Below are 21,029 nucleotides of genomic sequence, written 5' to 3'. Positions count from 1 at the left end.
GGCTGTTGGCTGATATTGTTAGGCTGGGGGGCTCCCCATAACGTGGGACTCCCCATCCTGAGAATACCAGCCTTCAGCCGTATGACTTTATCTGGCTGGTTTTAAAATTGGGGGGAACCGCACGCCGTTTTTTTTAATTATTTAATTATTTATTTCACTACACAGTATAGACACGCCCACCGGCTGCTGTGATTGGGTGCAGTGTGACACCTGTCACTCAGAGTGGGGGCGTGTCTCACTGTAACCAATCATAGGCGCCAGTGGGCGGGGAAAGCAGGGAATACCAGATTGTTTAATGGGCGGCCGGCTTTTTCAAAACAGTAAAAGCCGCCGGAGCAGTGTGAACGCCGTGCAGCGCCGGGGATCGGGGATCGGTGAGTATATGAGAGAGGGGGATAGACTGACATGGACAGAGAGTGAGGGACAGAGATAGTGACCGACTGACAGAGATTAGTGACTGACAGACATTGTGAGGCGCTTCAGAACGCAGCTTTTCAGCTGCGCTCTGAAGCGGACCTTTTTTAAGCTGCGGTGCAGAGCGCACACCTGCGCACATAGCATCAGACACCAAAATCGTATGAGGGATGTCACACGTTACAATTCACTAGGTTCGTGCAACAAAACGCTCAATTCTAGAGAATGATACGATGTGTTTGCGATCAACGGTTTTGCGTTCAATCCTGATCGCAAGTAGATGTCACACGCAGATACCTCACAAACGATGCCGGATGTGCGTCACTTACAACTTGACCCCAACGACAGATTGTGAGATATATTGAAGCGTGTGTAGCGGGCTTAAGAAGATTGAATTGCTTGGCACTGCACACGAGACAACATAGTTACATAGGTTAAATAAAAACCTAGGTCCTTCTAGTTCAACCTTCGTCTACCAACTTGAGAATACCTCTTTATGGATTTACTCTACTACATAATTTTTCTTATGTCCTTATAAATGCAAAGGGTCAATATTGTAATAACTCCATAATATCATAATGGCCCATTACTGCCTGACCTCCTATGAAGCCAAATTATCATAGTGACCAGTTAGCTCACCTTATTATATGCACTATATTTTTATTATACCTCTCCCTAAGCTATAGAATTTGTTAACTACACTGTGTGCAGAATTATTAGGCAACTTGTATTTTAGAGGATTTTTTTATTATTGATCAACAACTATGTTCTCAATCAACCCAAAAGACTCATAAATATCAAAGCTTAATATTTTTGGAAGTTGGAGTGGGGGTTTTTAGATTTGGCTATCTTAGGAGGATATCTGTTTGTGCAGATAACTATTACTGTGCAGACTTATTAGGCAACTTAATAAAAAACAAATACCTATATTCCCATCTCACTTGTTTATTTTCACCAGGTAAACTAATATAACTGCACAAAATGTAGAAATAATCATTGCTGATATGCAAAAACAAAACCCAAAAAAATTATTGACCAATATAGCCACCTTTCTTTATGATGACACTCAACAGCCTACCATCCATAGATTCTGTCAGTTGCTTTCATCTGTTTACGATCAACATTGCGTGCAGCAGCCACCACAGCCTCCCAGACACTGTTCCAAGAGGTGTACTGTTTTCCCTCCCTGTAGATCTTACATTTTATAAGCGACCACAGGTTCTCTATAGGGTTCAGATCAGGTGAACAAGGGGGCCATGTCATTATTTTTTCAACTTTTAGACCTTTACTGGCCAGCTACGCTGTGGAGTAGTTCAATGCATGTGATGGAGCATTGTTCTGCATGAAAATCATGTTTTTCTTGAATGATACTGACTTCTTCCTGTACCACTGCATGAAGAAGTTGTCTTCCAGAAACTGGCAGTAGGTCTGGGATTTGAGCTTCACTCAATCCTCAACCCGAAAAGATCCCACAAGTTCATCTTTGATGATACCAGCCCATACCAGTACCCCACCTTCACCTTGCTGGCGTCAGAGTCGGAGTGGAGCTCTCTGCTCCTTACTGATCCAGCCTCTGGCCCATCCATCTGGCCCATCAAGAGTCACTCTCATTTCATCAGTCCATAAAACCTTTGAAAAATCAGTCTTCAGATATTTCTTGTCCCAATCTTGACGTTTTATCTTATGTTTCTTGTTCAAAGGTGGTCATTTTTCAGCCTTCCTTACCTTAGCCATGTCCCCGAGTATGGCACACCTTGTGCTTTTTGACACACCAGTAACGTTGCAGCTCTGAAATATGACCAAACTGGTGGCAAATGGCATCTTGGCAGCTTCACACTTGATTTTCCTCAATTCATGGGCAGTTATTTTGCGTCTTTTTTGCCCAACACGCTTCCTGCGACCCTGTTGGCTATTTGCCATAAAACGCTTGATTGTTCGGTGATCACGTTTTAAAAGTTTAGCAATTTCAAGACTGCTGCATCTCTCTGCAAGACATCTCACAATTTTGGACATTTCAGAGCCCGTCAAATCTCTTTTCTGACCCATTTTGCCAAAGGAAAGGAAGTTTCCTAATAATTAAGCACACCTTATATAGGGTGTTGATGTCATTACACCACACCCCTCCTCATTACAGAGATGCACATCACCTGATTTACTTAATTGGTAGTTGGCTGTCAAGCCTATACAGCTTGGAGTAGAGCAACATGTATAAAAAGTATCATGTGATCAAAATACTCATTTGCCTAATAATTCTGCACATAGTGTAATTGTTATACGTTTTCAGCATATGTAGTACTGTAATTTCAGTTTTACCATATGAAGCAGCTATGGAATTATTTTCAGAAATTCTTTCTTTTAGAAAAAAAACTGCATTTCTTAAAGGTGTTGTGTAATCTGCAATTTCTGGTGTAATTTTGAAATTTAAACTCCTTTTTTTCCTCTTGGGTAATATGATTACCCACTTAAAAAATGAGTGTGTGCAAATGAGTTAAACATAAGACCTACAAGAAAAGATTAAACATTAAATAATTGATAACCAACAATGATGTGTGTAATAAGGAAATCATCCAGCCCTTTTTTAAAAGCATTCCACAGTCTGACTGCTCTAACTGTAAAGAACCCTTTCCTATTTAGCTGCTGGAATCGCTTTTCTTCCACTCGCAGTGTATGCCCCCTGGTCCTTAGTACTGTCTTTGGAAGGAATAAGTCATGTGCCAGTCCTTTGTATTGACCGCGCATGTATTTATACATATAAATGAGATCTCTTCTGAGCTGTCTTTTTTTTAAGCTAAACAAATCCAACTTTTCCAACTTCTCATCATATGGGAGGCCTTCCATTCCTTGTAGTAGTCTAGTTAGCCGCCTTTGAACTGACTCTATCTTCTTAATATCCTTTTTAAAATGTGGAGCCCAAAACTGGATCCCATATTCCAGATGCGGCCTTACAAGTGATTTATAGAGGGGTTACAATACATTGGGATCACGGGATCTAATCTCTCTTTTTATACACCCTAAAATCTTGTTTGCTTTTGCAGCTGCTGCTTGACATTGAGTGCTGCTCAGCTTAGTTGTAACCAGAATCACTAAGTCTTTCTCCTTTTCTTTAGTCCCGAGTTTACAGATTTTACATTGGAGCATCACTGGTTATTATATTTGCCTGTTATATATATATTTTTCTCTTTATAGGCAAATATTTCTGGAGGCTTACCCGCAATAAACATTTAGTTTCCCTCCAGCCTGCTCAAATTCACCGATTCTGGAAAGGTTTGCCACTAAACATGGACAGTGTGGATGCAATTTATGAAAGGACAACTGATCACAAAATTGTCTTTTTTAAGGGTAAGTGTAAAAAAAAAAGTGAAAATAATGTAATGTGATTCAAGAGTCAAAATAATCCTTAAATCACAAGGGTAACAGAAACCCCCAATGTTGCAGCTGATGAAAGAAGAACCAAGCTCTACAGTGGGGTAAGATAAGAATGTACTTTATTTCAGCACATTTGCAATGAATAATAATTCACTTTTACAACACAGTGGAAATCTGACATTGACTGTGCTGTTCTACACATTCACTAAAGTGTGATTGTGCTTCATTTCCGCACACTTGCTGCTCTTTCAAAAGGATTCAGGGGACTCGAGACCAATAAAATCTGACCTATTAGTCGGCGAACATATTAATGATGGCGCTCAAATATTGTTCTTTATACAAAGTCTTCAGGTTGTAAAAAGAGACAGACTGACTCAATATGATATTAGGGATCACATTAATGACTGTACAAATCAAAACTCCAGAATTACCCTTTTTCGGCCACCGCGCCTCTACAAAATAATTAAAACAGGAGAAAAAGAGTTGCTGTACATAGGGATCAACCAATGCGTTTTTGTTCAATTCAAAAAATTATTTTATTGGTACAAAAATTTGTGCATACATAGAATCCACACAAGACAGTGAAAGGGTTAAAAACATTTAAAATATGTATAATCAACAAACACCCCAATACATGGTTCCATGTCAGGAACCTGACACCGAAATTCCGAATACCACTATACTAGATGTACCATACAATAATAAATCCAGGTGGGATACAGATCATAAATGTCATCCGTTACTGCAATCATATACCCAATAGTACATAAAAGTATAGTATACTATCTGACACCACCATTGTTAAATACAATGTAATAATTATAGACCACCAGCAGGACAAAAAAGACCTTATATAAAGGAAATCAGCGTACAACAGACACCGATTTAAGTAAGGTAAAACATCAGCTAACCAAAAGGCGTCCGAGATGAAACACCAGGTTATATTACCGCCTGCTGAGGTCCAGATTTAAAGCAGTGCAAAATCCCAGAATTGGTGTAGGTATGGGGTGTTGCCCCACGCGTATCGCCACAGAGAATGTGGCTTCCTCAAGGGCCAAAAACTAAAATATACTTTTATGTACTCTTGGGTATATGATTGCAGTAACTGATGACATTTATGATCTGTATCCCACCTGGATTTATTATTGCATGGTACATCTAGTATAGTGGTATTCGGAATTTCGGTGTCAGGTTCCTGACATGGAACCATGTATTGGGGTGTTTGTTGATTATACATATTTTAAATGTTTTTAACCCTTTCACTGTCTTGTGTGGATTCTATGTATGCACAAATTTTTGTACCAATAAAATAATTTTTTGAATTGAACAAAAACGCATTGGTTGATCCCTATGTACAGTAACTCTTTTTCTCCTGTTTTAATTTGCCCTAATTTTGCTGATGGTGATCCCAATAGGGGAGAGTTATTCTATAAATTCTACAAAATAATGCAATGAAAAAAGATCAAAACAATTATATAACCAAAAAGGTATCAATAAAAACAACACCTGGACATACAAAAAAATACAAGCCCTCATACAGTTCAGTAAAAAAAAGTTACGGGTCTAAGAAATTACAAACCCCAATTTCTTCTTTAATTTACAGCTGTGCTGCAGATTTCTGGAAAATCCGCGGCTTTTCCGTGAGAAATCCGCGGCAAAATCCGCACATTTTCCGCAGTGTGGGCACATAGCCTTAGGCTATGTGCCCACGGGACTCTGTATCTGCGGATTTTTCTGCATCAAAATCCGCAGCTTTCCCCTGGAATCCGCACCTTTTTATAGGTGTGGATTTTGTGCGGATTTGACGCGGATTTGACGCGGATTTTGTTGCGGATTTTGCGATTTTTTTTTCTTCTTTTAATTCAATTAAATAGGCAAAATCCGCACGAAAATCCGCAACAATAATTGACATGCTGCAGATTTTTCCGCACGAAAATCCGCACGATTTCCGCTGCGGAAAAATCCGCAGTGTGGGCACAGCATTTCCCAAATGCCATAGAAATGGCTGGAGAGTAGCTGTGCTGCAGATTTCTGGAAAATCCGCGGCTTTTCCGCGAGAAATCCGCGACAAAATCCGCGCATTTTTCGCAGTGTGGGCACATAGCCTTAGGGTTGTTGATCATATTTTTAGGATAGACCATTAATTGAAATGGAAGCCCTTAACAACCCCTTAGGCCACATACATATGTTGCGTATTTCATGGGTGGGTCCCGTGTTTTTATGATACTTTTTCTCTGATTTTTTTCACTCCTGGTTTTGGGTTACAAATACTAAGTTAAAAACTCACCAAATACTCAATGTGTGCATGTGGTCTTATATTGACTTGATTTTTTTTTTCATGAACACGTTATGGCAGTTGCGTTTATCTCTAAAGGGGGCTTTACACGCTACGACATCGCTAATGCGAACTCGTTGGGGTCACGGAATTGGTGACGCACATCCGGCCGCATTAGCGATGCCGTTGCGTGTGACACCGATGACCGATTTTGCATCGTTGCAAAAACGTGCAAAATCACTCATCGGTGACATGGGGGTCCATTCTCAAATATCGTTACTGCAGCAGTAACGAGGTTGCTCCTCGTTCCTGTGGCAGCACACATCGCTCCGTGTGACACCGCAGGAACGAGGAAGCTCTCCTTACCTGCCTCCCGGCCACAATACGGAAGGAAGGAGGAGGGTGGGATGTTACGACCCGCTCATCTCCGCCCCTCCGCTTCTATTGGGCGGCCGCTCAGTGACGTCGCTGTGACGCCGCACGGACCGCCCCCTTAGAAAGGAGGCGGTTCACCGGTCACAGCGACGTCGCCGGGCAGGTAAGTATGTGTGACGGGTCTGGGCGATGTTGTGCGGCACGGGCAGCGATTTGCCCGTGTCGCGCAACAGATGGGGGCGGGTACCCACACTAGCGATATCGGGACCGATATCGCAGTGTGTAAAGCCCGCTTTAGGCACACCTATTAGCTTTATACATAATGGTAATAACAAGATCTAGCTAGCATTAAGCTTATAGATAATAAAGTTGTTTCTGACTTTTGACTCTCTATATTTAATTGATTTGGACCATATCATATACTGTATTTATATTCACAGATATATCTCAAGAATATGACTTATTCTGTCCTACACTTTGCCCTGTACCATGAAAATATGACATCTCTGCTCAAGGTTAATGCTTTTATTGCTGGCCGTGTCCCATCAGGACTAATGCATTCATAACACATTATTCTTATTTAAAAGGTACATTGATTTAAGATATACACTAAATGCCAGAGACTATATGCCTAGGCAATTAAAGCAGACAGCTATGGCACACCATAACCTTCCAACCGCCCTTTAAACTGCTGAATAAACGATGAAAAGTGCAATGAAAGATTAATAAGATGACATTTTTTGGATTTACAGATTACTTATAAAATTCTATATGGCATTCTATCTTGTAAATATCTTAAAGGGAACCTATCAGGTCCCCCAAACTGCAACCATAGCCTTTTTATCCTTTACCTAGTAATGTTTGTTTGTTTTATACAGCTACATATAGTTGAGTAACAAGAACCTTTATACAGCAGCACTTCGCTGTATGCTAATAATCCAGGACTAGTACAGTGTTACAAGGAGGATTTTGCAAACATTGCTAACTGTCATGGCAGGATCAGTGGAGGCTACATATTCTGGCACTCTGCCTGTTAACTTCTCTGATGTTTGTGTTCAGCGCAAAGGAGACTCGGGCATCAACCCACTGATTGGTAGTTCATAGGCAGGCTAACAAGAGTTAAGGGTGCTTTACACGCTGCGACATCGCTAGCGTGTAAAGCACCCGCCCCCATCGTACGTGCGACATGTGGTGATCGCTGCCGTACCGAACATTATCGCTACGGCAGTGTCACACGTACACACCTGGTCAGTGATGTCGCTGTGACCACCGAACAATCCCTCCTTCAAGGGGGAGGTGCGTTTGGCGTCATAGCGACGTCACAGCGGCATCACTAAGCGGCCGCCCAATAGCAGAGGAGGGGGCAGAGATGAGCGGCCGAAACATGCCGCCCACCTCCTTCCTTCCTCATTGCCGGTGGACGCAGGTAAGGAGATGGTCGTCGTTCCTGCGGCGTCACACATAGCGATGTGTGATGCTGCAGGAATGACGAACAACCAGCGGCATGCAACAGCAACGACATTTGGAAAAGGAGCGACATTGCAGCGATCAACGATTATTGCCGTTTTTCCGATCGTTGCTCGTCGCTCCTAGCTGTCACATGCTGCTATGTCGCTAACGGCGCCGGATGTGCGTCACAACGACCGTGACCCCGATGATATATTGTTAGCGATGTTGCAGCATGTAAATGTCCCTTTAATCTCTGCTGGGCGGCTTGTAAACCTCCTTTTATCACATGCTTCGAGGGAGAAAGTCACATTCGCTCCCCACCTATATATGCTGGCTGGATACTTCCATTAATGCCAGCTATAGCTAGTCTATACTGGACTAGGCAGGTGGAGTAATCCAGACTTACTGGTGGTTATAGTACTTTCTTGCTGTGAATGGTTGTGGTGTTAACCCTTGTTGTCCTTGTTGCCTTCCTTCTCATGTTTTTCTCCTTAGTCTCTTACTGTTTGTTCCTGTGAGTTTGCAGTGTGTCTGAGAATTGTTTTTACCCTTTCTGTCTTAATCTGTGTTGCCATCACACTCCTGCCCCTTCCTTTCCTGGGGGAAAGAAGATTAGTTCTGGGCAGGAGAATAGTCAGGCACGGGACTCAGGCATCTTCATCATTAGGGGTAACTCTGAGGTCAAGGTTAGCCTAGAGTCCCCTGGCGTGAGGGAGAGTAAAGGAGCCTCCTGTGCCTCGCTATCCTGCAGTCAGATTGTGACATACAAGAGGCTTTACTTACTACGATTAGTGAAGGATCATTAGCTGCAGTCAGCCCTCAGGCATAATTAACAGTTTGTGCTCCTCCAAGTATTTCAGTTCCTCTGGCATAGCTCTCTTCATTACCCACTGCAGAGTATAGCTATGACAGGAGAACCTAGGTGCAGCAACTGTCGATCATGTGCAGGGGGTGCAGCTCCTGAACCCGGCCGAACTAGTGTCAGTGACTAGTAAACGCAACACCGGACTAGTCCTGGTTCACTACCATACAGCGTGCTGATATATTTCATGCCTATAGTTTAACAGTGTTAGTGGACTTTGCAAGTTTCCCTTTAAAATATGTCGCAAACTGTTAAAGATGATGACGTTGCCTACTGTTATCATACACAGGTAAGTAGTAAAATGGGCAGACGAGGTGGCTAAGGTGCTGTTGCATGTTCATTGAAATCTATAGCCATCTCAGATACATATAGCCGTTGGTAGGAAGTACACAATGACATCATTTCATTATCTTTTCTTGTACCACCCTTTGCACAAATCCTTTTTGAAATCACACCAATTTCCCTCCTTTTGTTCCCATCACTTTTAGGAGATCGTTACTGGGTTTTCAAAGATAATAACGTGGAAGAAGGATACCCCCGACCCATCACAGATTTTGGATTGCCCCTGGGAGGTGTGGATGCTGCCTTTCCATGGCCTCACAATGATAAGACGTATTTCTTTAAGGACAGTCTCTGCTGGTGTTACAACGAGCAGGAGCACAGAATTGATGACGGCTTTCCTATAGAGACTGCCCTTTGGAAAGGGATCCCTGCTACTCTGGATGATGCAATGGGATGGTCAGATGGTGGGTACAAACAATCTAGTCAAACACCAAGCTATAAAAAAAATGACTAGATACTAAGTATTGTCAACTAATAAATATTGTCAAGTCAACTGTTAATGCATGGAAATGAACATTGCATGCAGTAAAATGCCCCATTAATACCTACTTTAGTCACTACTCACCACCATATTTACTCTGCAGGCGGCGCTGGAAGAGAAATTATATAGTGTCTCTGGACAGAGCAGAAGCTAACCAGCCAGGGATTAGTCTAGCTGAAACTTGTGGTTCCACTCAGCCAGGCTAATTGGTGTATATGCCGTCCAGCAGCCCAGCAGGTGTAATCAGTTCACTGCTATGGCCACCAAGGTAGCACCACACCCTTCTTAAACACCCAGCATTCTGCTGAAGTTGCGGGATATTGTGCCTGGAAACTCCCTGGATCCCTGGATGCCGGTGCTTGTTTGTAAGATGATATAAACTTGGCTTGTAACCAGACTTTGGCTGATTCTGATATTTTCTACCCTGACCTAGACCCATTTTACTATGTTCTGACTGATTTGGCTACTTTCACACATCAGTTTTTTGGCATCAGGCACAATCCGGCGTGTGCCTGATGCAACGGATCCGGCGCAGAATATGCAAAAAAGGATGCGCCTGATCCTTTTTTTTTATGGTTCCGGTATACCTGATCCCTCAAAAAACAGATCCGGCGCATCTGTTTTTGCATCCGTTTCGTCCGTTTTTTTTTTTGCTGGATCCGGGTTTTTTTTTCAATAATTTGGATCATGCTCAGTTTACAAAAATGGATCCGGCGGCCGCATCTGTTTTTTGCCACATTACGCCGGATCCGGCGTCCATAGGCTTCTATTGTAAATCACGCCGTATCGCGCCAGATCCGGTGCGATGCGTTTTTTTGTCAGAGACAAAAAACGTTACAAGAGACGTTCCATCCGGCAGCCGCTTTAGCCAATTTCGACGGATCCGGCAAAAGCGGGATGCAACACAAGGCCATCAGGCACAATACGGCGCTAATAAAAATCAATGGGGATAAAACGGATCCGGCGCCGGATCCGTTTTATCCGTTTTTTTTTCCGGATTGTGCCTGATTGAAAAAAACTGATGTGTGAAAGTAGCCTTAACTGTCATCTAATTCCGGCTATCCCCAGACTTTGGCTTTGATTCTCTAATTATGTTCTTGTTCTGTCACTCCAGTTACTGACCTGGATAGCTAGACTCTGTGGGAGCAACTCCGGGGACCCTGTGGCAGTTCAGATCCCTGTATAGGGGTTAAAGGGTTAAGACCATGGTTTCCTTTGGGATCTGCCAGACACAGTTACTAGCACCAATTGATTATTATCTCTGATCACCAGGGTAATAATGTCAGACACGTCACAAAGTTCGTGTGAAACTAAAACAAATTTCCATTTTTTGTTCATTTCTCTTGAAGTTCTGTTTCCAAACCAAAAGAGAGATTATTGGGACTGTGGCTTAACTGGAGGCAAGACTACGTCATTTTAGCTTTTTTTAGCTTTTAATGTCAACTCCATTGAGCCAATTCCTCACAGGGTTTGCTATTATATACATATGTATTGTATATCGAATCATATTATTGTTCGAAATTTTATGACAAACTGATAAATAACCTAATCAGAGAGCAATGTTCTTAAACTGTTTTTTGGCTCCCAACCCTGATACACACGCACGCTCCAGTCATGTAACACCTCCAATCCGCTGCTGAAAAATGCACTATAAGTACCATATTTATTATGCTTATGTAGCTTTACAGATATCATTATCAATGTCCCCATTGGGGCTCGCAATCAACATTCCCTATCAGTAGGGCGGTCACTAGGAATTCCTGGGGCCCATACTGGCAGCAACATTTTCAGGCCTCCTTGAGACTCCACTCAGGCGTCACTCCAGCTCCACCTACACCAATCAAACCTTCCACAGTCCCACCGCCACTCTTGGGAAAATCTCCACTTCTGCAAACAATCCTCACCGATCACACATTAACCATTATTCAGCTCTGCTATGACCAGCAGTCATCATTTTCACAGCCTGGAAAAAGCTGTATGCACCCATTTTTCAGGTTATCAAAACGACGAGCCCCAGATGGAATTGTCAGGTATATATTTATTTTTTTATATATATATATATATATATATATATATATATATATATACCGTATTTTTCGCTTTATAAGACGCACTTGATTATAACACGCACCCCCAAATTTCGTGAAGGAAAAGAGATTTTTTTTTAATGTTAAATGGGGTCCATCTTATAATGCCAGTGTCCGTCTAACAAATCATATAGGGTATATGTCCCTCATAGCCCACCATCCTAAAATTAGCCCCCTTAATCTGGATATGGCCCCCTTATATTGAATATAGCCCCCTTGTGCTGGCACATGTTCCCCTGTGCTGCCTATGGCCCCCTATGGATTGCATACGTTCCCCTGTGCTGCCTATGGCCCCCTATGGATTGCATACGTTCCCCTGTGCTGCCTATGGCCCCCTATGGATTGCACACATTCCCCTGTGTTAGATATCGCCCCCATGCTGCTGCCCATAGTAAAATAAAACTCTCTTTCCTTACCTCCTCCAGCACTGATCTCCCTCCTGTCTCTCCCCGTGCTTCTGTTCCTCCACTTCCTGGTTCTTGGTGCCAGACATGTGATCAGCAGAGCAGAGTGATCTCATCTCTGCGTGCCTGATCACAGTGGAAGCAGGGACACCGGGGAGAAACGCTGGAGGGGGTAAGTAAAGCTTTTTTTATTTTAGAATGAGCAGCAGCATGGGGGCCATATCTAACACAGGGGGGGCATTTGCGATCAAAGTGGGACGCAGGCTCATATAATATGCACCGCTGCCCCAGCCCGTCACTGCGGTGCGATTTCAGCACCATGGTGGTGGACAGCGGCTGTGCATATTATATGAGCGGGAGATCTAACGCTGCCGCCCGCAGCGTTCACCTGCCCCCAGCAGCACTCCAGAGCGGACCCTGCAGTATATATATATATATATATATATATACAACCCCCGTATATTTGGCTTATAAGACGCAACCCCTACTTTCCCTCAAAATTTGGGGGAACAAAAGTGCGTCTTATAAAGCGAAAAATACGGTGTGTATATATATATATATATATATAATACAGAGGATGCAGGATGCTGGCTGTGTATATGTAATATACAGGCTGTGGGCTGCATATATAAATAATATAGAGGCTGCTGGCTGTATATATAATATAGAGACTGAGGCTGCATATAGTGTATACACAGCACTATACTGTACACACATCCACACTATATATATATACGAGTACATATAATATAAACAGACGTACTGTAATACAGGAAATAGTGTACACCTATATATATAGACTATGGTGCTGTATATGAGCCAGAAACAGGAGCTGAAAGACAGACACACGCAGATCGTACTCATCAGCTGTGGGCGTCTCTAACACTGAAGACAGAAGGCTCAAATGGAGTCCTGGTGCTCAGTGGTGATTGGAATATCTTCTCTCCTCGCGACGACATCACTTTTCTTCCTGCACTGTCCTGTTTGTACTGCGCATGGCAGCCTCTTTAGCACAAGCACAGTACAAACTCCACAATAATGAACAGAGAGTGACTGGCAGCGTTTGACATCACTGATGATGTCAGACATGACTGTCCCCCTCTGTTGTGGCCATAATTTTAAGTAGCTGTGGCAATGACTGGTGCCCCAGGGCTTAATAAAGCTAAGTACCGTATTTATTGGACTATAAGATGCCCCCCCCCAGATTTATACAGCAGAAAATAGAAAAAAAACTGTTTTCCCATTAATTAAACTTTCTTGGCTGTGTAAAGGGGAGTGGTCATTATCACTAATTTGAATGTACAAAAGTAGAATAGGGAGGTAATAAATCTATTGTTAGTGTCTTTCTACAGTGTATATATTATACACAGGCCTCTGCTACATGCCCATAAACATACATGGCTCTGCTGCCTGCCCATAGACATACGTGGCTCTGTTACCTGCCCATAGAAATACATGGCTCTGCTACCTGCCGATAAACATACACCGATCTTTTACATTCACATAGACATACCTGGCTCTGCTACATTCCCATAGACATACACGGCTCTGCTACATACCCATAGACCTACATGCCTCTGCTACATGCCCATGGATCTACATAGTTTTGCTACATGCACATATAGACATGCACCTATAGACACACACAGCTCTACTACATAAACAACATATACAACAGTATAAGGCCTAAAATAACATTTTATAGATAATAATTAAAACAAATTTTTAATAAAAATTACAATAAGTACCAACAGATACAGGGGGAGAACAGAAAATGATTCATTCAATGCTGATCACAGTGATGTTGGCTTAAATAATTTCAAATATATATATAAATAACACTGGTTAGGAAAACAATAAATAGAATACAATTATCAAAGTGCACAGTGCGTAATAAAAAATGTGCAAATTATCAAAATGCAAGGTGCATTGTAGTCCTATATATATATATATATGGTGTGATTCCTCCACAGTAACAGCTATAATCCAACAGAGGGAGCTCAAAGTTAAGAGAGTGCTCTTTAAATGCAAATCACAACTGATTAAAGTGCAAAGTGCATTACCGTCCAACAGTCAATCTAGTAAGACCACTATCACATAAATTCTGCAGTTTTATCAGTTTATCACAATACAAAAAAACATCAGACAGAAGCAGTCTTGCAGCTATATTTATTATAAAGAAAAACAGAAGGGCTCAGGATAACAAGTGCCAATGCACAATAGACACACCACATATACTGCCAGCGATAACGATCAGTACCCACAAAGTGAAAATTAGGTATTCATACAGAAATTCTCCTGATCATATAAAATATATGAATAGCACAGAATAAATTCATAATAAGTGATCAAATGCCATATGTTCCAAAGCCAATTATAATACTTACAATCAAGAATCAATCTCTGTCCACCCCCATCACTCCATCGTACGTTCCTCATGGAGCGTGAGCTTTGCTACATGCCTATAGACCTACCTGGCTCTGCTACATGCCCATAGACCAACACGGCTCTGCTACATGCACATATAGACATGCACTTATAGACACACACAGCTCTACTACATGCACATATAGTCACACACAGCTCTGCTGCGTGCACAATACATGCACATATAGACAAACATAGTCTGCTGCATGCACACTACATGCACCTATAGACATACACAGCTCTATTACCTGTACACTACATGCACATAGAGACAAAAATAGCTCTGCTACATGGACCTACAGACACACAAAGCTTTACTACATGCACATATATACCCACAACTTTGCTACATGCACAGAGACAGACACAGCTCTACTACATGCACACTACATGTACATATAGACACACAACTCTGATACATGCACACTACATGAACATATAGACACACACAGCTCTACTACATGTACAGTACATCCACATATAGACACACACAGCTCTGCTACACACACATTTACTTACACACATTTACATATGTTACCACATCTTGCAGTTCCTGATTAGTGCAACGCAGGAGAGGAACCACTGGGACCTGCACAGAGAGTGCAGTAGTTGAGCAGCTGCAGGACCTTCCAATGCACTTTCCGGTCATGTGATCAGGCACATGACTTGTCACATGACCTAAAAGATAATGAAATTCCTAGTGCAGGAGGTCCTTTAGCTGCTCCGCTTCGGTAGCCTCTGTTCAGCTCCCAGTAAGCTCCCTCTCTTGCTTTGCACCAATCACATAGATCAGTGCAGAGTGGGAAGAGAGAGGGAGAGCAGCTCTCTGTGAACAGCCAGGCTCACCTCTTTGCTTCTGCTGATGGTGGCCCTGCCTATCAAAATGTCTTTGGAATGTGGAAAGAAACTGGGAAACCCAGAGGAAACCCACACAAACATGGAGAGAACAAATAATCTCCTTGCATATGATGTCCTTGGTGGAATTTGAGCATAGGAGCAATAGTGCTAACCACTGAGCCACCATGCTGCTCCTATCATCATAGAAATCTAAAAATTGACAGACACACTGCCAAGTCAACTTCATTTTAATGTCTATGGATTTAAAATGGAATGTTATTATTACTCCTTTAGGTGTAATGTGCAGGGGTCCCAAAAGTTCTGTTCATATAATGCAGATTATCAGCTTCTCAACCTTCCAACAAATTATTATCAAAACTTTTGAATTACTATAAACTCCAAAATGAAATCTTACCTGATTTCTCTGGTTCTTTACTCCCAGATGATTCATCTAACAAGCTTAGCCAGATATTAGTAGAAAACAGAACAAAAAAACATGGATTTTTATTACAGAAGCGGTGACCCTATGACCATAGAATAGCTCAACGGAGATTAAAAACGGTGGCTGAAAAATTCTTTGATTCTGCTACTAGAAGAAGTCATCAGGAGCATAGTGGCTTCTTCACAAAGGGAAATTGAATAGCCAACTGGACTGCACCAAATAAATTGCCGTTATAGAGGAAGACACACTTTGAGCTAGCCATGAACAGTCACTATTTATGTAGATCTTCAGTGTATGTTATGGCAATACACCAAGCCACTGTCACATCTAAAGTATTGCAGAAATTCAATTTCTCTGTATCGAAAGTAAAATACCTTTGCTCCTTTTTCATGCACGTTTTTCTCATGCAGTCTTGATGCTAGGAGCTCAGAAGCCTTTTTTGATAGTACCAAATTTCATTTCAAATTGTTCAACTCAAATCCCTTACGAACTGAGACATCTTCAATTTCTAAGTCTTCATCATTACTGTCACTTTGTTCTTCATTATAATTCTATTCTTTTTACGGCCTAAAACACACTTCCGCAAAAAAAACGTCCGTGTGACACGGTCCGTTTTTCGGGTCCGTGTTCCATTTTTTTGGGGGCGTTTCTCCGGTACGTATGGCATCCGTGTGATGGCGTATGCGAGCCGTGTGTACGTGTAAAATGTCCGTGTTTGTGTGTAAAATGCCCGTGTATGTGTACGTGGAATGTCCGTGTGGAATGTTCGTTTGTGTGTTGCACAATGTCGTTTATACATGTCGGCTGACAGCAGACAGAGTTGCGCGATGAGAATGAACTCGGGTGAACTTCACCCGACTTCATTGTCATGCCGCGGCTCTGTCTGTGTGCCGCGTACTGATTAGCGGTCACCTGTGAAGGATTCACCAGTGACCGCTAATCCCCCGAGTGACTGAAGTGACCAGCCCTCTCTCATACTTACCGCTCCCCGATCACCAGCGCGGCGAGGAACAGCTGTGCAGAGAATACACGGCAACAATTACTTTGAATATGCCGGCCGCTCATTAATCAATCTCGTATTCCCTGCTTTCCCCACCCACAGGCGCCCGTGATTGGTTACAGTCAGACATGCCCCCCACGCTGAGTGACAGCTGTCTCACTGCACCCAATCACAGCAGCCGGTGGGCGTGTGTATACTGTGCAGTAAAATAAATAAATAAATAATTTAAAAAACCGGAGTGCGGTCCCCCCAATTTTAATACCAGCCAGATAAAGCCATACGGCTGAAGGCTGGTATTCTCATCTCGGGGAGACGCCTGACATGATTAATCTAGGACTTATTGGCAGCTATTCAACAGATGCGATGTCGCAGTGTGTAAAGTACCCCTTACAGTCACTGGAATGATTTATTGGCTATCGCCAAACCATAGGTATACCAAATGCCATCTTATCATGTGTTCCCTTCATCCATATCTAGAAGCTCTTGACACACTGTTTGCACACCTTGTGAGGGGTCCAAAAGTAATGTTAATCACCAAATTTTACTTGGAAACATGAAAAATAGGCTTGCATCACAAATGTGGTGATATTCATTTTTGGAACTGGGAATTGTAAGGCTATGTGCACACACAGAGTTTTTGCGTGTTTTTCGGGTGCGTTTTTGTGCGTTTTTGGGCTCCAAACTGCATGACTTTGCTTCCCCAGAAAAGTCTATTTGTTTTCATTTTTGCTGTCCGCACACAGCTTTTTTTTTTTTTTAGCTGCCTTTTTGAGCTGAAAAAAAAAATGGTCATGTCATTTCTTTTCTGCATTTTACTGCATTTTCCATCCTTGCAATGTATTGGAAAAATGCAGCAAAACCGGTGATCAAAAACGCAGCCAAAAATGCACCGAAACATGGTAAAACCGCAGCGTTTTTGCTCCGGGTGTATTTTTGTGTGTTTTTAGCGGCAAAAAATGCACAAAAACAAAGCGTCTAAAAAAAGCAATGTGCGCACATAGCTTAAAACTATCACAGATATAACAAAAGGAATAACGGCTATTTAGTCACTTACAAAGATAAATAGCAGAGACAGACATGATCTAAAAGAAAGGAAAGAAGTATGTACATAAAAAAAAAAAAAAAATTCTACTAAGCCCTTGTATAGAGACTTTTTTAATATATTTCACTATATAGAGCAGCGCACAACCTCACTCTCACTTGTAAATAAATCGCGAAGGTTGTCCTGCACTCATTCCCACTAAGGCTGCTTTCACACTTCCGTTGTTTTGCATCAGTCACAATCCGTCGCCTTGAGAAAATATAGTATCCTGCAAAATATTTTGCAGGATTCTGTTTTTTCCCCATAGACTTGTATTAATGACGGATTGCGCCTGATGGCCCTGCGTTACATCCGCTATGCGACTGATCAGTCATGGAATGACTGACCGCCGGGCGAAAGCAATGCAGAATGTAATGTTTTTTGTAGCATCGAAAGAACGCACTGCGTAGGATTCCGTTGGCGTCCGTCGTTGGTTATAATGGAATCCGTCCAATGCATCAAACGACGGATTCCGGGTACGGTTCCGTCTTTTAGTAATAGAGCATGCTCAGATGTGTAAATTTCTTTCTGGTTCGAAAATCTCTCTCTCTCTCTCTCTCTATCGGTCTGTCGGTCGGTCTCTCTCTCTGTCGATGTCGGTCTCACTGTCTGTCGGTCGGTCTCTGTCTGTCGGTCGGTTGGTCTCTATCTCTCTGTCGGTCTCTCCCTCTCACCCCCTCTCTCATACTCACCGATCACCGGCGTGGCGCAGCGCTGCACAGCTGTCACACTGCTCTGCCGGCTTTTCCTGCTTTTGAAAATGCCAGCCACTCATTATTCTCACTGCTTCCCCCGCCAACCGGCGCCTATGATTGCTTGCAGTCAGACGAGCCCCCACGCTGAGTGACAGCTGTCTCACTGCAACCAATCATAGCCGCTGGTGGGAAGGTCTGCATCTTGCAGTAAAATAAATAAATAATTAAAATAAATGGTCCCCCCCAATTTTGATACCAGCCAAGGTAAAGCCACACGGCTGAGGGCTGACATCCTCAGGATGGGGAGCCCCACGTTATGGGGAGCCCCCCAGCCTAAAAATATTAGCCAACAGCCACCCGGAAATGCCGCATCCATTAGATGTGACAGTCCCGGGACTCTACACGGCTCATCCTCATTGCCCTGATGCAGTGGCAATTGGCATAATAAGGAGTTAATAGCAGCCCATAGCTGCCACTAAGTCATAGCTTATTGATGACAGGTGTCTATGAGACACCCCCCATCACTAAACTGTATTGAAAGTAAATAAACACAAACACTGAAAAATCCTATATTTGAAAAAAAAGACAAAAAAACACCCTCTTTCACCACTTTATTAATCCCACAAATACCCCTCCAGGTCCGATGGAATCCACACGAGGTCCCATGACGCTTTCAGCTCTGCTACATCGGAAGCTAACAGGAGTGGCTGTAGATCACCGCCGCTCACTGTGAGCTCCACGGAGCAACTGAAGTTAGTCGTGCTATCAACGGTGATGTCACTCAGGTTACCTGCGGCCACAGATGGATCCTCCAACTGTCTCAGGTGGAGGACTTCAGCTGTGGCCGCAGGTAACCTGAGTGACGGCACTGCTGATCGCACGGCTCACTTCAGTCACTCAGGTTATCCGCGGCCACAGCTGGATTCTCTTTGCCAGGTACAAACTGCTACAATGGATCTATTTTTTTAACGGATTCGTCTCATCAGTTGTACTACTATCTCCAATGCATCCGTCACATCAGTCACACAACGGATTGTGACTGATGGAAAAGGACGGAGGTGTGAAAGCAGCCTTAAAGGGAACCTGTAAGATAATTTATGTGTTCTAACCTAGTAGCAGGGTAATGTGTGGCCTAGTAACCCCTTCCTACCCATCCCTGTGTTGTAATAGTGTGTAATGTGCATGTATAAAAATGTATTTTATTACTTATGTGTACCCTGTGTAAATGAGCAGGGGCTCCAGCCCCATGGGCGTCGCATCGCCCTGCGGGCGTTTGCATGTTTTCCGTGATATCACGCCCCTGTGTGTGTGATAGCATGAATTTACAAGAGCGACGTCCCATCACTCCTTGAGATCCCGCGTGTGCGCTCTTACCATTCCCGCAGCCTTGTTATCTGGGTGCTTGCTTCTCATCTTCAGACGTGCACTGCACATGCTCAGAAGACTCCTGCGGTTTCGGTCATGTGCAGTGCAGGTCTGAAGATGAGAAGCAAGCCCTGGCTCACAAACAAGGCTGCGGGAATGGTAAGTGATCACGCGCGGGATCTCAAGAAGTGACAGGACGTCGTTCATGTAAATCCATGGTATCACGCCCACAGGGCGATGCGATGCCCATGGGTCTAGAGCCCCTGCTCATTTACATAAGGTACACGTAAGTAATAAAACAGATTTTTATACATTCACATTACACAATATTACAACACAGGGATGGGTAGGAGGGGGTTACTAGCACACACGACACTGCTACTAGCTTAGAACACATAAATTACCTGACAGGTTCCCTTTAAGGGATGTTCGCTCTTGGCCAATAGGAGGGCACTAGTGCTACCCTTATCTAGCCTAGAGTAATCCCATTAAGATAAGCTGTAGTGTAAAAACCTTGACATGATAGAGGAAAACTAACCACAGTTTTTAAATCATCATGTCTATTTTAGTCTACATAAAAATTATGTTCAAAATTGTTCTTCACTGTAATCTTTATCCTTGCCACAAATTCTACGAACCTTTGTAAATTGTCCCTTAGGGATACCTTGAAAGATTATGGTAACTGTCTCTTTTTAGTAAATTATTGTAATCAGCAGGTTTAGAATATAAAGTAGTTTGCAATTGCCCATCAATTGTCTTAATTTCAACATCAAGAAAGTGTATACACCTTCTGTTTTCTTCTAATGCAGGCTGCTTTCACACATCAGTTTTTTGGCATCAGGCACGATCCAGCAAAAAAACTGATGCGACGAATCCGGCGAAAAAACGGATCAGTTGCATCAGTTTTTTCCATCAGTTCCTTCAGTTTTTTGACAGATCTGTTGTGATACTGAGCATGCTCAGTTCAAAAAAACGGATCCGGCGGCCGCATCCGGATTTTGCCACATTACGCCGGATCTGGCGTCTTTAAGCTTCCATTATAAAACACGCCATACGGCGCCGGATCCTGCGCAATACGTTTTTTCGCCGGAGAAAAAAAATGTTCCCCTCAGGGCTCCATCCGGCCG

The 21,029-nt window shown here is 42.9% G+C and overlaps 1 protein-coding gene across 2 annotated transcripts in view; it reads left to right on the top strand.

The window, feature by feature from the left end:
* Positions 1-21,029, top strand: part of MMP17 (matrix metallopeptidase 17) — a 266,942-nt gene that overhangs the window by 244,263 nt on the left and 1,650 nt on the right. For both annotated transcript variants that reach the window (XM_075341808.1, XM_075341807.1), the window contains exons 8-9: positions 3,601-3,753; positions 9,230-9,487. In XM_075341808.1, the coding sequence (XP_075197923.1) occupies positions 3,601-3,753; positions 9,230-9,487 (411 nt within the window). The remainder of the gene's footprint in view (positions 1-3,600; positions 3,754-9,229; positions 9,488-21,029) is intronic.

This window comes from Anomaloglossus baeobatrachus, chromosome 1 (genome assembly GCF_048569485.1).
Source record: "Anomaloglossus baeobatrachus isolate aAnoBae1 chromosome 1, aAnoBae1.hap1, whole genome shotgun sequence".
NCBI classification, from domain to species: domain Eukaryota; kingdom Metazoa; phylum Chordata; class Amphibia; order Anura; family Aromobatidae; genus Anomaloglossus; species Anomaloglossus baeobatrachus.
Note: the sequence above shows the minus strand (reverse complement) of the source record. Positions and strands in the feature narration are given on the sequence as shown.